This window comes from Prionailurus viverrinus, chromosome F2, assembly GCF_022837055.1.
Source record: "Prionailurus viverrinus isolate Anna chromosome F2, UM_Priviv_1.0, whole genome shotgun sequence".
Lineage (NCBI taxonomy): Eukaryota > Metazoa > Chordata > Mammalia > Carnivora > Felidae > Prionailurus > Prionailurus viverrinus.
Genome location: NC_062578.1, coordinates 46,840,049 through 46,856,173, shown reverse-complemented (window position 1 = coordinate 46,856,173; position 16,125 = coordinate 46,840,049). Strand labels below are relative to the sequence as shown.

Genomic DNA, 16,125 nt, shown 5'->3' with positions numbered 1-16,125 from the left:
TTTTTAAAGACTAAAGAGTTTTCAAGGTGTCTGTGCTAATTTTCATTCCCACCAGTGATATACGAGCCATCTTGTTTCTCTGCGTCCTCATCAGCATTTGATGTCACTGGTTTTATTTTAGTGTGTAATGATATTTCATTGTGATTTTCATTTGCATTTCCCTCATGGCTGATAATGTTGACCGCCTTTTCATGTGCTTATTTGCCATCTGTATATCTTCTTTGGTGAAATTTGTTTTTCATATCTTTTGCCTATTTTCTAATTGAGTTGTGGGTTTCTTTACTGCTATTTTAAGAGTATTTCATACATTGTAGATACTAGTCTTTTGTTGGATATGTGGCCTGCAAATATTTTCTCTCACTCTGTAGTTTTTCATCCTCTTAACAGGGACTTTTGCAGAGCAAAAGTTTTTAATTTGATGAAGTCTAATTCATCAGTTTTTCCTCTTATAGACCGTGCTTTTCAGTGTCAAGTCTAGGAACTCTTTGCCAAACCCTAGATCCTGAAGATTTTTTCTTAGAGTTTTTTTCCTAAAGGTTTTATAGTTATAGGTCATACATTTAAGCCCATGACTCACTCTGAGTTAGTTTTCATAGAGGGTGTGAAACTCAGAACCACGTTCCCTTTCCTGCCTGCGGAAGGGCACTTGCTCTGACGCCTTTTGCTGCAAAGGCTGTCCTTTAACTGAATTGCTTTTGCACCTTTGTCGGATATCAGTTGGGCACATGTGTGTGGACTTATTTCAGGGTTCTCTATTGTATTCTATGATGTATGTATGTGTCTGTCCCTCCACCGGTACCACACAGTCATTGTGTTCCTTTGTAACCGCTTTATCAAGATATAACCTACATACCATGCAATTCACTTGTGTGAAGTGTACAATTCGGGGGAATTTCATACGTTCACAGAGTTTCACATCCATCACCGTAATAAATTTTAGAGTATTTTCATCACCTCAAAAAGAAGCCCCCATGCCCCTTAGCTCACATCTGTGTCCCCATTCTACCAGCCCTAAGAAGGTACTAATCTGCTTGTCTTGATAGATGGACCCATTCTGAATATTTCATTATTATTTTTAAGTTTATTTATTTATTTTGAGAGAAAGAACGTATGCACGCATGCACCTGAGTAGGGCAGGGGCAGAGAGAGAGGGAGAGAGAATCCCAAGCAGGCTCCACGCTGGCAGCACAGAGCCTGACGTGAGGCTTGATCTCACAAACCACAAGATCGTAACCTGTCAAAATGAAGAGTTGGCCACTTAGCCGACTGAGGCGCCTAGGCGCCCCTGAATATTTCATTATTCATGGAATCATATATGATCTTTATGACTGGCTTCCTTTACTTAGCATAATATTTCCACAGTTTACCCTATCACAGCATGTATCAACACTTTATCCTTTTCGTGGTCAAATAATATCTTGCTGTATGGCTATACTGAATTTTGTTTATTCATTCATTCATTAACGGACATTTGGGTTGTTTCTATCTTTTGGTTGTTATGAGTTATGTTGCTATGAACATTTGTGTACCAGTTTTTATGTGGACATAGGCTCTCATTTCTCTTGGGTATATGATTAGGAGTGGAATTGCCAGTACCATAGGGGTATTTTTAATGTTGAACTTTGTGAGGAACTTCTAGGCTGTTTTCCAATAGTCTGCTCCATTTTAAATATCCACCTGCTGTGTACAAGGGTCCTCTCCACACAGGCACAGATCATTGTTCAACCAAAGATCTGAAAAGAGCTCTCAGAAGCTCTTTGCCTGTATCAGTCCTTGTCTTTGGTCCTTTTCTCCACAAATTCTAAACTCAACTTCAAACTCTTATCTCCTTCTCCTCAACTCAGCAAGACCTCTGGGCTCGGTTTGAGTCTCCTTCCCTGCACTGCATTCTGGAAACTCCTCCAGGCAGTGAGCTGGGTAACGATAGGGCTCACCTCATGTGTTTTCCTTCTCCTTGGGTTGACAGAACCGGATTATCTGTTGTTCGGTGTCTGAAAACAGCTATTTTTCAGTTCATATTTTACCCTGCTGCTCCCAGATCAATATTTCTAAAATATAAATCTGTGTGATTATCCAGCTTTTAAAATCTGTTCATGCATGTCTGCTGCCTTCAAGATGAAGTTTAGACTCCTTAACTTAGCTTATAAAACCTGTAACAGCTAGGGCTTTTTTTAGTGGCCAGCAATAGAAACCAACACTTCTGGCCCCAGGGGGAAAAAAAAAGAGAGAGAGAATTTATTGGAGGGATACGTGAAAACCCACTGATTTAAAGGAAAGGCTGAAGCAGAGGCTTAGGAAAGTCAAGAACCAAAGGAGCTCAAGGTTTCTAGGAAACCGGAATTCTTTATCAGGACCTGCTCTTTGGATCTCTCCACTCTGGAATCAAATAAGGGGCATAGAGAGTATTTGTCCAATTGCCCTGAACTTGGGTAATGTGTGTCCCCCCTCCAGGAGGGCAACATTCCCTGACAGTCCTACCTAGATGGCCACAGCAGAGGAGAGGTTCTCCCACGGGCATGAGACTCCATTACGAGGAGAAAGGAGGATAGAAGCTGTATAGCAAAACTCCAAGCTGCTTCCTACAGAGCTTTCAGGATCTGGCCCCAGGCTGCCTCTTCTCTCACGGCCCTACACGTCTTGCATTCTGGGCTTCGGCGCCACACTTGATCTCTTGCCACATTTCCAGTGTGCCAGGTCCCCTCCTGCCTCGTGCATTTGCACTTGTTATTTCTTCTACTAGGAATCACTTGTGCCCCCAGAACCCCGCCCCCACCCCCATCGCCACCCCCCCACCCCAAAAAACCCACAACAAACTTGGAAATTTTCTACTGCTGCTGCTCAGATACCAGCCCCCTTCAGGAAGCCTGCCTTTACACTCCTAGTCTGGATTACATGCCCATCCTACTTCCTTCCATAGACCTGTGTTTGCTTCCCTTGTAATACTTAACATAGCAAACTGTGGTGACTTACTTTCATAGCCCCTCCTAGACTGTTGGCTTCTTGGGAATAGCCACAGTATCACTTGTTTTGATATTTTGCCCGGCACATAATAGCCACCTGATTTTCTATTGAATATTAAATAATCTCTCTTCCTCTGTAGGGAACTCTGCTGGATGTGGATGGACCTCAGCGAACTCTCAACCAGAACTTAGAGCTCAGATTTCAGTATAGTGAAGACAGTCGTTGGCAATGGTTTGTTATTTACACCAAACAGGTGAGTTCTCAGGACAGAGCATGAGACCCTGTGCTGAAATGCTCTCTTGCCTGCTGGGGTGAACAAAGCACATTATCCTAACCCATCCAGAGCAGAGTTCTAGAATATACTGTACACTCCATTTTTGGCCTATAATACTGCTTAATTTGTTTATTTTTTGTTTTATTCTACTAGTCACTGCAGCCGTCATGTCAATTTGGGAAATGCATTAAGTTACTAAATAACAGAAGACTCAACTAATCGTGGCTCAGACCAAGGGCTGGTGAACTTTTTCTCAAAGGGCCAGATGATAAATATTTTAGTTTTGGGATCCATATGGCCTCTGTTGCAACTACTCAACTCTGTTGTTGGAGTGCAAAAGTAGCCCCAGACAATATGTGAACAAATGGGTACAGCTGTTTTCCAACAAAAATGTGTTTGTAAAAACAAGTGAGGGGCTGGATTTATTGATCTCTGACTCAGACAATATAGATTTTTATCATCTACACTTAATAAGAATACTAGAGGTAGATGATTGACATCCCTATCATAAAAGCTATCCCTTTTATCTAGAAGGCAAAAACTTTGCCTCGGAAGCCCCCACAGACTTTCCGTTAGGTCTCATTGGTCAGAGCTGGGTCACATGACCACTCCTAGCTGCAAGGGAGTCTGGGAATCAAGTATTTACCAAAAAGAACAGAATTTGTGATCAGCTTAGAGTAAGCATGAGCTGGGCACTTTGTCATCAGACAAAGTCAAGGTTCTGCTGGGAGGGGAGAGAGCTGTTGGGGAGCAAACTCTCCAGGTCTCCAGGTCATTAAAGTTGGAGCAAACATTTTAAGATTTTATTTTCTAAACAACAAATTCAATTGAAAAATTCTATGAACTAACTTAAGCTATTTCAAATTGGAATCAAAATTACAGATATTCTAAAACGAAACCAAAATATCAAAGCAATCTTTGTGGCAGCATTACATTCAACTTAAGTCAATGGTGATCTCACTAAGTTCCAGGGAGCATTCTGGTTTCAGGTAACCAAAGGTCCCTGAGAATCTCTACCTCTCGTATAGTTGTAAATTCTGATATACCACACACCAAGGTCCTCTGAAAAACATGAAGTGCTAACCAAAGTCTAGATTAAAGAGATGGGCCCTCAGTTTCACCTTGAATATGAAACATCCTTAGGGAAATGGTAGGATGGTTTGCAGTCACTTGGAGAGAGGCAAGGTAGATCTTGGCAGTGAAATCATTTCCCCTTGCCTAGAATGCTAACTGCAGTAGTTAAATTTTATTATCATCTCTTAATCTAGTCTGTACCACATGAGTTGAAGCCACTATACAGAGTGTAATAAACATTCTTTTAAAGGATTCCTAGTAGGGTCTTATTTCCTTTGGAGTGTGGATTTATTGATATGTACCCAAGAGCTATGTATGCAAAAGGCAGAAATACAGCTCGTTTGCCTTGCAAACACAAATGAGGGCTTGGACCCCAATATCTTCTAGATTCTTTAAACAAAAGCTCAGTGCCTTCATATTTAATAAATCCTACCTGATTTATAGCTAAGTCTTAATGTACATATCTGTGCACATTGTATAGGAATATGGAATTGGTTCACACTTTACAGGGCATTATTAAACACCTCTCCTGTCTGTATCAACTCAGATTATATTGTTTAACTATTTCATACCCTGGTTTTGTGTAGGTTATATATGTACACAGATAAACAGGGTTAGTTCTTAGCTAAACCAGGAAATCAAAATTTGTTTTTGTGTATAAATCCCACATCTGTTACTCTTTTCCTTATTGGTAGCAGTACCTTTCTTCTCTTCTACTTCCTTTCTCTCCCCTTAAATAAAATAAATTCCTGTCATGCTCTACAGTCCCTGTAAGACTTTGAGATGCTGTCTGTATGTAGCCATTCTCCCTCTAATTCTACTTTCTATGTCCTATCCTCCAAGGGTCTCTGCTTTGGCTACCATCCCGACTTGGGTTTTCTCTCTTCCCTTTCTTCTCCTCTCCATCATCCCCCCCCACCCTCCCCAGTGCAGTGACCATCCTTGAGCACAAACTTATGCTAAGGTCCTGTGACCACAAGCTTTGAGCTTTGTTGTCTCAAACTTTCGTAGGGCCAAAGGAGAAAGGTACAAGCCAAGAATTGAGAGCAGAACAAAAGAGAAAGAGGATTCGTAGGAAAGAAGCAAGTGGGGAAATCGTAGGGAACCTTAAATTGGCACATGGGGTGAAGATCTTGGAAAAAGGAAACCCTAGCGTTTGTATGACAAGATGTCTAATGTCTGTGTCTTGGCACTAACAATGACGAGCCAACAAAAAGCCACAAGTGATATTGGGGGCAACCATCAGTCTTAAAAGTGAGTGATTAAAGATACTAGAAAAATAAGAAAGTGATAAAAAAACAAATTTTTTTTTTAGTTCATAAAAGCCATAAGGTGTTAATATACCCTTTCAAATAGGTTACTATTTATACCTAGTAATAGGTCTCTCAATAATCATGCATACGATTAAATATAAGATTGACCATCATCGGTTGATTTGATTACAATAATAAGCAGTTTTTATTATTTGTTGCTTGTAAGACATGAGCAGCTTACAAAGAAAAAAATAGGGGAGAGTTTTAAGAGGGAAAAAGATTAGTAAATGTAATGAGTTTTCTGTCTTTTTAAAAATTTACTGTAAGTATATCTATGTAATTGAGAAAATGTATGGCTACTAGCTAATTGCATCGTATGTAAATTTATGGAAATTAAAAAAGAAATTTAAATTCTTAAACGTGTACTCTTGGAGAGCAGAGCTCAAAATCTGCCTTGTGGTGTGAGGAGAAAAGAAAGACGATCTCTTCAGCTGAGACACTTCTTTATTTCTGGATTTTCAGGCTTTTTTGCTGAGTAGCTGCTTGAAAAAGATGATCTCAGAAAAGACGGTAAAGCTAGCTGCAGAGAATCCAGAAATGGTAAGTGCTCTTATCCGTGTATATTTTTCAGTTAAGTTCCCACCATCAGCCTGTACTAACCTACACTGATGAATGCTGGTCCTCAAGGGAGGAACGTGACCTCCCAGAAGTGAGCTCCTCTGCCTTCTGGGAGCTGTCTTTAGAATTCAAGCCATTTTTCCAAGACAGGTGTCCTTACGTTGCTGAGAACTCTCCAACCCTCTACTCTGTATTCTTGTATTTCTGCTTTCCCCCAAATGAAAGATTCCAGGTTTACCATAAAAACTACCTCATAAGGTCAGGATCCTGAGAGGTCTGCAACATAGCAGCGATGAACTTCAATAAGCTCTCCAGTTTTGTCTCTAGAAAGAACTCACAGCTTCTTGAAATTTCCACCGTGCCAAATTAAGATGCCGTTAGCAGTTGGAAGAAGCCATAGAGTGAAAGAAGCTCTCAAGTCTATAAATTTTTCTCAGTGTAAGATTAAACTTTGCTTTTCTAGTCTGCGTCTCTTCAATAAAGGCCTAGTAACTCCTTGCAAAGGTTGCTGGCAAGCTCTAAAAAGAGACACTGAGATATTAAACTTGTCTATTTGCCTTGTCGCCATCATGATATGAGCATATCCCAATAAGACAGTACAGTTTATGTTTTAAAAATGATTACAGGGGCTCCTGGGGGGCTCAGTCGGTTGAGCGTCTGACTTCTGCTCAGGTCATGATCTCACGGTCTGTGAGTTTGAGCCCGCGTCAGGCTCTGTGTCGACAGCTCGGAGCCTGGAGCCTGTTTCGGATTCTGTGTCTCCCTCTTTCTCTGACCCTGCCCTGTTCATGCTCTGTCTCTCTCTGTCTCAAAATAAATAAATAAATAAACGTTAAAAAAATTTTTTTTTAAATGATTACAGGGGTACGTGCGTGGCTCAGTCGGTTAAGGTTCCAGCTTTGGGTCAGGTCATGCGTGCACTGTTTGTGAGTTTGAGCCCTGCATCAGGCTGTCTGCTGTCAGCGCAGAGCCTGCTTTGAATCCTCTGCCTCCCTCTCTCTCTCTGGTTCTCTCCTGCTCATGCTTACTTGCGCTCTCTCTCTCTCTCTCAAAAAAAATAATAATTAATTAAAAATATTTTTAAAAAATGATTACAAATTCTAAAGCCTGGTTGACATTTATAAACGTATTTTTTTTTGCAAAATGTTATACGATCTTTAAAAATGCAACAGAAAACATTTGGAAATGTTCCCTAATATTTTCATTTAAATTGAGTCCTTTCTAAGAAGATGGGTGACATCTTCAGTTTAACATTGCTCTTTCCTAGATTTTGCAGCTTTTTTCTAAGAAAATAGTTGCACTTTACCCTTACTTCTCATTCTTCTAGAACTGAAAATATTTTCCCAGGGAAAATAAAATTCACTCCCCCCTTGGTATTTGAAGAATTCAAAATGTATTATAGCATAGCAAATCAAAGCAATAAAAGAATTGTGGATGCTCTTTTTAATTTTTTTTTTTACATTTACTTATTTTTGATAGAGACAGAGCACAAGTGGGGAAGGGGCAGAGAGAGAAGGAGACACAGAATCTGAAGCAGGCTCCAGTCTCTGAGCTGTCAGCACAGAGCCCAACGCCGCGGGGCTCGAACTCCCAAACCGCGAGATCATGACCTGAGCCGAAGTCGGATGCTTAATGGACTGAGCCACCCAGGTGCCCCTGGATGCTCTTTTTAAAAGAGTAATAAAATCTAACCTCTTAGGATGGACCCCCTTAGGCTCCACTTATTATATATATATAAAGAAGAAGAAAGAGAAAAGTAATTAACTGAAGTAGCCCCGTTAAAAGGGAGAAGTGCTCTCAAATGTGGCTGAATAAAATGTAAGCCACTTGATGCAGGAAATACTTGTACAATGAATAGCTAAAGAGTTTGCTAAATCATAAGAGAAGGTAGTGACCTATTTAAAGTTTTCAAGAAAAACAACCACACTAACTACATTCTTCAGATTTACACACAAATTGAAATCTACACTTTCTCTGTGGCTGATGGTGAAATCAGCATGTCAGTCAGTACTTGCTTTATCCTAATACTTAACAAGTTTTATTTCCACAAACGCTTTTTCTTCCCTTTCTTTCTTATTCTGGTTCTTGAAAAGTTAAACCCTTCTTCTGGAAAACTGGGCTTTCAAGGGGATGTTGTTGGGATAGTCCACCCTTAAACTTGAAATCTCATCTACAAATGCCTGGATAGAATGAGACCCCGGAAGGTGAAAAGACCAGACAGATTAGCTCTCGGAACGTATGCTGGGTTCTGGGCTTCCTCACAAAGTATAGAACAAGTCATTTTGTGGAACTTAAAGTAGCCATATAAATTTTTGACTGTGACATCCACTCATTTTCTAGGTAAACACGCAAAGTCTGAATTGACCCATATCACTTATAAAAGGCTTGTATGGACTAGGATAGAGAGGTCTCTATTTTGCAAGGCAGAATAGATTCCAAGATTTTGATCATCATGAAGAATCAGGACGGGGGAGAGAAATTAAGGAAGCTGTAACTTAATGAGCCCCACAAATAAAGCAGATAGTCCCTAGAAGCAGATTAAATAGTACTACTTTAGGGGCACCTGGGTGGCTCAGTCAGTTAAGCATCCGATTTCGGCTCAGGTCATGATCTCATGGTTCGTGAGTTCGAGCCCCGCATCGGGCTCTGTGCTGACAGCTCAGACCCTGGAGCCTGTTTCAGATTCTGTGTCTCCCTATCTCTGACCCTCCCCCGTTCATGCTCTGTCTCTCTCTGTCTCAAAAGTAAATAAATGTTAAAAAAATTTTTTTTAAAAATAAATAAATAGTACTACTTTATCCTAGTAAGAAGAAAGATGTTGAAAGAAGAAATTTGTGCTAACTTAATTAACTTAGTTAGCTCTAGGTGATGCTTTCAAAGGTAAGACCTGAGCCATTTCCGAAGAGATTGTTAAAATTTGAAGTCAAACGGGCACCTGGGTAGCTCAGTCAGTTAAGCGTCCGACTTTGGCTCAGGTCATGATCTCACAGTTTGTTGGTTCAGAGCCTGGAGCCTGCTTTGGATTCTGTGTCTCCCTCTCTCTCTCTCTGCCCCTCCCCCTCTCACATTCTGTCTCTCTCTCTCAAAAATAAACATTAAAAAAATTAAAAAATTTTTGAAGTCAAACAAATGTACTAAAAAAAATGTAAACACAACAACAAAATCATGTTACATTCTTAAAGGCAGTATTAACTACAAATCAGAAAGGGAAAAAATGTAACATTCTTTTTAGAGCTACACTCCTACATAAAAACCTTTAATAAATGAATTTTGTTAGTATTTGCTACTCGTAACTAGAACAGAATTTTAAGAATTATTTTATTGGAAACTAAAATGTATTTGTCAGGAGTAGGTTAGGCTACATATAACAAAGAACAAAACAAGACAGAAGAAGGGTCCCACGCAAAATAAAAGTGTGTGTCTCTCTCAACTAAAAGAAGCCCAGAGGTAGGCAGTCTCGGGCTGGGATAGCTGCTCCCTAATGTCACCAGAGACCTTTCTGCTCTTCCATTTTTAGTGTGTGGCTTTTACTTCATGTTGAAAATGGCTGCTGGAGCTCCAGTCATTACATCCACATTCTAGGCAGCAAGTATAAACGGAAAGTATGAATGGTTCATATCTTTTCTTTAAGGAGGAGTCTCTGAAGTCCCACCGAGTTTCTGCTTGGCTCATTGGCTAAGAGTTAGTCACACCACAGGCCAACACCTAGCTGCAGGGAATCTGGTAAATGTAGTCTTTTTACAGAGTATGCTGTCTCTCCAAATAAGTTTGGGTGGTATCACTAAGAAGGAAAGGCAGAATGGATAATACAGTAGGCTACAGCAATCTCTGCCATTGAAAGAAATCTAAAAGACATTAAGAAAAGAAGGCAGATGTATTTTATGCAATCCATGTGTTCCTAATGAATTTCTGAAAATGTATCATTATTATTATCTTGTATATTGAACCATAATCCGAATATATGAGAGGTATCAGGCATAAGATGGTGAATAATTTCCTGAGTTGAAAAACAATTTATATTTTTAATAATCCATACCTAATTTGTCTTATTAGCTTGTATATTTTCTTCCTTAGATTTACTCAAAAGTGGGTCTGAATCTCTAAGTTGGTTTTCTGGAAAATGGCAAAGCACCAAACGGCTTTATGATTCTGGCTTGCCTCATACCTCACACCCCCAGCGCCAACTACCATCACCATATGTATTTTTCTCTCCACTCCTCTTTCATTTGGAGCAAGATCAAACTATGTAAAAGGTCACTGGGCTCAGAGATCATGATGTAAAGTGTGTTTCTGTTACGTGGCAAAGAGGGGAAACACCAAGGGCAGTGTTACCTGAGGTCCCAAGAATGTCAGCCTTTGAATAGTTGGCGTTGTCTAGAAAACAGAAGAAGTACAGACATACTACGGCTCTCTTGAGAATGGCCTGAGCGTGGCAGGTGGACAAAATTTTGGAGAGCCAGGGGGAAATTACCGTGTGGGAATAAGTAGTTAGATTATCAACAGAAACTACCTGGGCATGCAGGAATACCACATTATGACAAAAGGATTTGCTCTCTTCTCCCCTCCCCCAACTTTATTCCCGCCTCGTAGATAAAATGTTTAAAGCCTTTCTTGAAGTGAGTAGGAAATAGATTATATCAGAAATTGCTCGATAGTTTGTAGTGGGTTCTATTTTATTTATTTCGACATAAGGCAGGGGGGAAGGTGAAAGAGAACAGGGGAGAGAAACATTCTGAGCTGTTTTCGCCCATATTGTGTATTTCATTGCACAAGACTACTTCCAAGCTATAATGTAATATTGTAACCAATAACAATACCATAGCAAAACATGTAAGACAACAGGGCATTAATCTCTCATTTACCAAGACTTAATAACTTATTTCTTAAAGTTATGAAGGTAGGCTTCAAATATATGAACTTGTCTATTAAGAATACCAACCTAGAGGAAGTCCTCCGCATCCCACAAGGCAATCTATTTTATAACGGTACTAAGTTAACTGTAGTTAAAAGACAGTGACCCTCTTTTGCAGGGTCATGTTCTTTATCTCACCTACTTTGAAATGTTCCACCCTGTACTCTCATGAATAGTAATCAATAATAAGCAATTAATTCACACCTCAATCGTTCACTTACAAATGCCTCTATTTATGATTATGCCTATATTCATAACATAGGTTGGGAACTGAGGATCCAGAGTCAAGGAGTTTGTGGGAGGAGAAAGGCAATTAGTAAGGAGGCCTTATGGCTAGAGAGTGATACATTGAGCCGGGCACATAATGCTAGTTGCTTAGTAATCGTGTTCTTTTCCTCTAAGAAGAGTCAAAGAACTCTTTCTCCCCCACCCTGCTCTGTGCCCTGGAGACTGATCTCTGTGTGCTACAACCTTGCTCCCTGGCCTCCCACTGGGCTCACCCGCTGGGAAAACCCAGCGAGACTGGAGTGTGGAAGAAAAGTGAGATGGGGGGGGGGGGGTATTTCTCCAGTTCTGTCCCTGCTGGGTCTCTGTGGCTGGCACAGCCTTCTGCTGAGGGCCACGCTCCTGCAGGTGGCCTCTCCTCTCTGCAGTGATAGCTGCTCTCCGTCCAGTAGCAGCTGCTACCCTTGCCCCTTCAGGCCTAGACGTGGTAAAAATGACCCTCCAGCACCTCACTGCTAGCCCCTGGGGGCTCCCACATCCCTTCATTGATTCACTTTAATCCTGCCCACACCTCCATTAAATAGTTCCTTTTTAAAACACCCCTCAGGAGTGCACCATCTGTTTTCCGCCGGGACCCTGACTGTTATATTAAGTTTACCTTGTGTACACGAGGTATATTCAAGTGTCTTGAACTTCAGTTTGATCTTCACTTGATTAATGGTGCCTTTTGATTAATCAAAGCCCCATTTGGCTTTGATTCAGCGTATGGATTGGAGCTCTGTGGATTATTTCAGGATTTAGGAGTTCATTTCGTGTGAAGTCCTTTTAGAAGCTGTGTTAAATCACAAAATCTATAGGCAGCCACCAGTGTTAAACATTAAGCTGTGCTTCACGTTTGGGGGGCTCAATTTCTGCAACATTTGTACATTTGCAAATAAAGAGGGAATGTGCCGATGGGAAGCAGGTGTGCCTGCTGACTGGCGGCCTTCGAGACCATTAAGAGGATTATTGTGGAAGGGGAAATGTGCTAGTTAAATAGATTATTTGTGTGCTTGCTTCTCCAGGCTGTGCTGACTGACATTTTACTAATCTATTTAGCAGATTGAAGTTCCAGAACAAGGCAAAAGTAAAAAATGCCACATCCAACAAAGCCAGGTCTGTGAGTAAAATTATGTAACCGATACATTATAATTTTTGATAAATCTGCCCTTTTCCCCCCTTTAAGTAACCAAAGTCATTCTACTTTTAAGAAGCAGCCAGAATTTTCTTTCTCAGAAGCTCCTCCATGTAGGATTGGGCCAATTGGAGGACCATCACAGAAGTATGGTATTTTTACTGTGGTGCCCGGTAGAGCCAGGAGAAATGCTTTCCTGGATTTTTACATAGAAAATTTCCAAGAAGAACACAAAATTCTCTAGCAATTTTCTTCTATACTCAATACATCTTTTTTTTTTTTTAAATCCTCTTTCTGGCTTACATTTTAGTTTCGTGAGTTCTCTGCAGTGGACTCTTCATACAACAACCTTTAAGTTTATTAAATATTGTTTGGAGCATTTAGGTCTGTTGGGCAGTTAACAATAACAGTAAATATCATAAAGAAAGCATTAGTAGGCACTTATAGCCAGGCACTGTTCTAAGCACTTTTATGTGGATTAACAACAGTCATTCTCACCAAAGTCTTATAAATAAATCACTGGAGGTGACGTCCAAGTAGCATTTGAATGAACTCATTTGACTGGGAAGGCCCACTCTTCGTACATGCTCTGCTGTGTATATAAAGGTACTAAGTATACAAGTACAGTACTTATAAATATATAAGGCCCTTTCGTGAGTGAATAAGCTCAGGAAAAACACTGAAAAACAGACTAAATGTGGGGCGCCTGGGTGGCTCAGTCAGTTGAGCGTCCAAATTCGGCTCAGGTCATCTCACAGCTCCTGAGTTCGAGCCCCGCGTTGGGCTCTGTGCTGACAGCTCAGAGCCTGGAGCCTGTTTCTGATTCTGTCTCTCCCTCTCTCTCTGACCCTCCCCTGTTCATGCTCTGTCTCTCTGTCTCAAAAATAAACGTTAAAAAAAAATTTTTTTTTTAAACCAGACTAAATGCAAATCTTACTCTCTTTCATAATAACAGCATTTCTGCCTGCTTAGGTCAGAAACAAGAGATAAGAACTCCACCATGCACTGGTGATGTGTCCTCAGGCAAATCAAAAAACTAAATGTTTAAGGGGCTCCTGAGGTGCTTATTAAAATGCAAATTCCTGGGCGTCACTCCAAAAGATTGATTTAGTAGATCGGCATGGGTAGTAAGCACACCAAGGGGGAACACTGCACCAAGCTTCAGTTTCTTTACCCGTAAAGTGTAGGCGGTAGGTGTTCACTCCGTCGCTCAAATTCATCAGCAGCAGAGTGATAGCGCAGAGTTGTGGTTCTCGGTGAGCTGCACATTGGAATTACCTGGGGAGCTCTAAAAACAAATGATGGCTGGGCCCCACCCTCAAAGACTCTGGTTTAATAGGTCTACGGGCCTGGCAACACAATTTTTAAAAGCTCCTCAGCTGGTCTAATGTACAGCCAGGACTGAAGCTATTATCCTAGAACAGCGGTTCTCAAAGTGTGGTCTCTAGAGCAACAGCATCAGCATCCCTTGGAAACTTAGACCTTTAAATTCTCAGGTCCCAAACCTACCTACTTCATCAGAAACCCTAGGGATGGGGGCCAGGAATCTGTGGTTTTAGCCCGCCCTCCAGATGCATCTGATGCATGCCCAGTTTTGAGAGCCACTCTTCCAAAACAACAGGCAGCACAATACACAGCACAACTATGATCGACATTGAAACTAATTCACGTGTCCTCTCTAATGAGCAGCAATGGTAAACGAGGCCAACCTCCCTCATGCCCCGAGCCGGGCCAGCATATCAGAAGGTGTCCAAGTATATTGAATCCCAACTTATTTAGCATACGTGCATTCCATGTATGACTTATTCAGTCCCCGTAACAACCCAGCTATTATTATTATCCTCGGTTTATAGCCAAGAGAACGGGACACAGAAAGGTTGAGGAGCTTGCTCAAGGTAACACAGGCAGTGAATGACAGAACCAGTAACAGAACTGAAGCACTCTTTGTTGTTTAACCCATCAGGTTTGTTTGTTCCTTTAGCCACTTTGCCATGGGTTCTATCAAGACAAATCCCTCATAGAAAAAAAAATTAGCTTAGCTGCCCATTGAGGCACACTTATTTTACCAGGGACAAAACCATAGGCTTTGAGATTTCATAACTACTGAAAGCCAACTATTCACTCACTGAAGGTTTATAGCCACCATAACCTCTTAAAAAGTTTTAGAGTAACTATAAACCTTGCTAAAAATTTGTGTTTGTGTGGCGTATGCCCTAAAGATTTGGAGTGAAGTTAAAAATTGGAAGTTGCTTAGCTTTAAGAGAGGGGGGAGAAGGACAAGAGGCAGAGTTGAAATGTTACCTGGAGACATTCCGGTGCCTGGCAAGGCCTTCTGGACACGTCTACCTTGGCATACCAGCAGGAGGCACTCTCAGCCCGAAAACATATACACCTACCCCAAAGTAAAGCTTCTGCTGGAAAAAAACCACTCGGAATAACCATTGTTTAAATAAGTGTAACCATTCCTGTTGCCTTTTTAACAGTATTTTAACATTCTTGACTTTTTTATGGTTGTCATTATTGTTGTTATGGAAATTATTTCCTTTCGCATACATTCCTGACCTCTTTTTATTTCCTAACAGAAAGACTCTTCTCATTTTCCACCAAGGAAAAGCAAGATTGAGATAGCCAAAGCTGACTGTGTTTCGGGGACCATAAAGGAAGAAGATCTTTGATGAGAAACTCTCACTTTTAAAAATGTCCTTTAGGGACTGTCTCGACAGTGAAAGAGCTCAGGAATTGGAAGTGGGCTTCCTAGCATGAGTGGAAGAAGTTAAACTCTTTCCCATTTTCTTCTGACGTTAAGATGGGCAGTGTTGACCAAGAGTACTTCAGAACTCTGTTAATCTCAAGATTAAAGAGAACTATGAACCACAGTTATATAGTTTGATTTAAGGACTCATAAATGACAAACAACAAATCCAAAGCAATTAGTATGTCGTTTGTTCTTTTCTCCCCGCCCCAGAAGAGATGTGTGCCTGGCTTGACGAAGTCTTCAATCTGTTCTGATATTACGTGAATGAAAGGCTCGGCATAAAACACTCTAAATGTATTGGGGGTTAGGTTCTGAAGGCATGACTCAACATCTAAGGAAAATGTGGCTCTAAGAAATGGAATCATTGAAAAAGAAATCTGGATGGACTTCACTGATCTGTCCACAGCACCAGGGCAAGGAAGTGATGAAATACTTACTTGTTTCCTTACATAAGTCTGAGTCCACCAATAGCGACGTACTCAAAGGGATAGGCTGCCCAGTTCTCTGTTTCTCCACTGATGTAACTGTATTCTGTCTTTAGAATATGGAATTCAGTTCAGTAAGCATCACTATTTTGAATCTTTTTTATTTGGGAAAGCAATGGGGCCCTGCACTCACTATCGGATACTGTGTATGTCTCTTAGCTTTCAGACTATGGATACTTTTTAGTTTTTTCCTTATCTGGTTTCAGTTTATCATGATAATAAATGTGATTACATATGGAATTAAGACTGCAATTAGGGAGAGAGACAGAAGAATTTATGTAATGTAATTAGATAAAGTGCAATATTCTAATGTTCTTTTCTAACTGGATTGTGTAACTAATTATGTAATAAATATGAAATATATTCTAGTGGATATAAAATTTACTGATGAAAA

At 40.6% G+C, this 16,125-nt stretch overlaps 1 protein-coding gene across 8 annotated transcripts in view; it reads left to right on the top strand.

Moving 5' to 3' along the window:
• Positions 1 to 16,125, top strand: part of SNX31 (sorting nexin 31) — a 71,369-nt gene extending 55,244 nt beyond the window's left edge. For 7 of the 8 annotated variants that reach the window (XM_047841901.1, XM_047841902.1, XM_047841903.1 and 4 more), the window contains 4 exons: positions 3,101 to 3,214; positions 6,085 to 6,162; positions 12,416 to 12,472; positions 15,074 to 16,125. In XM_047841901.1, the coding sequence (XP_047697857.1) occupies positions 3,101 to 3,214; positions 6,085 to 6,162; positions 12,416 to 12,472; positions 15,074 to 15,166 (342 nt within the window). In that variant the 3' untranslated portion in view covers positions 15,167 to 16,125. The remainder of the gene's footprint in view (positions 1 to 3,100; positions 3,215 to 6,084; positions 6,163 to 12,415; positions 12,473 to 15,073) is intronic. The other variant, XM_047841900.1, reaches the window with a different exon arrangement.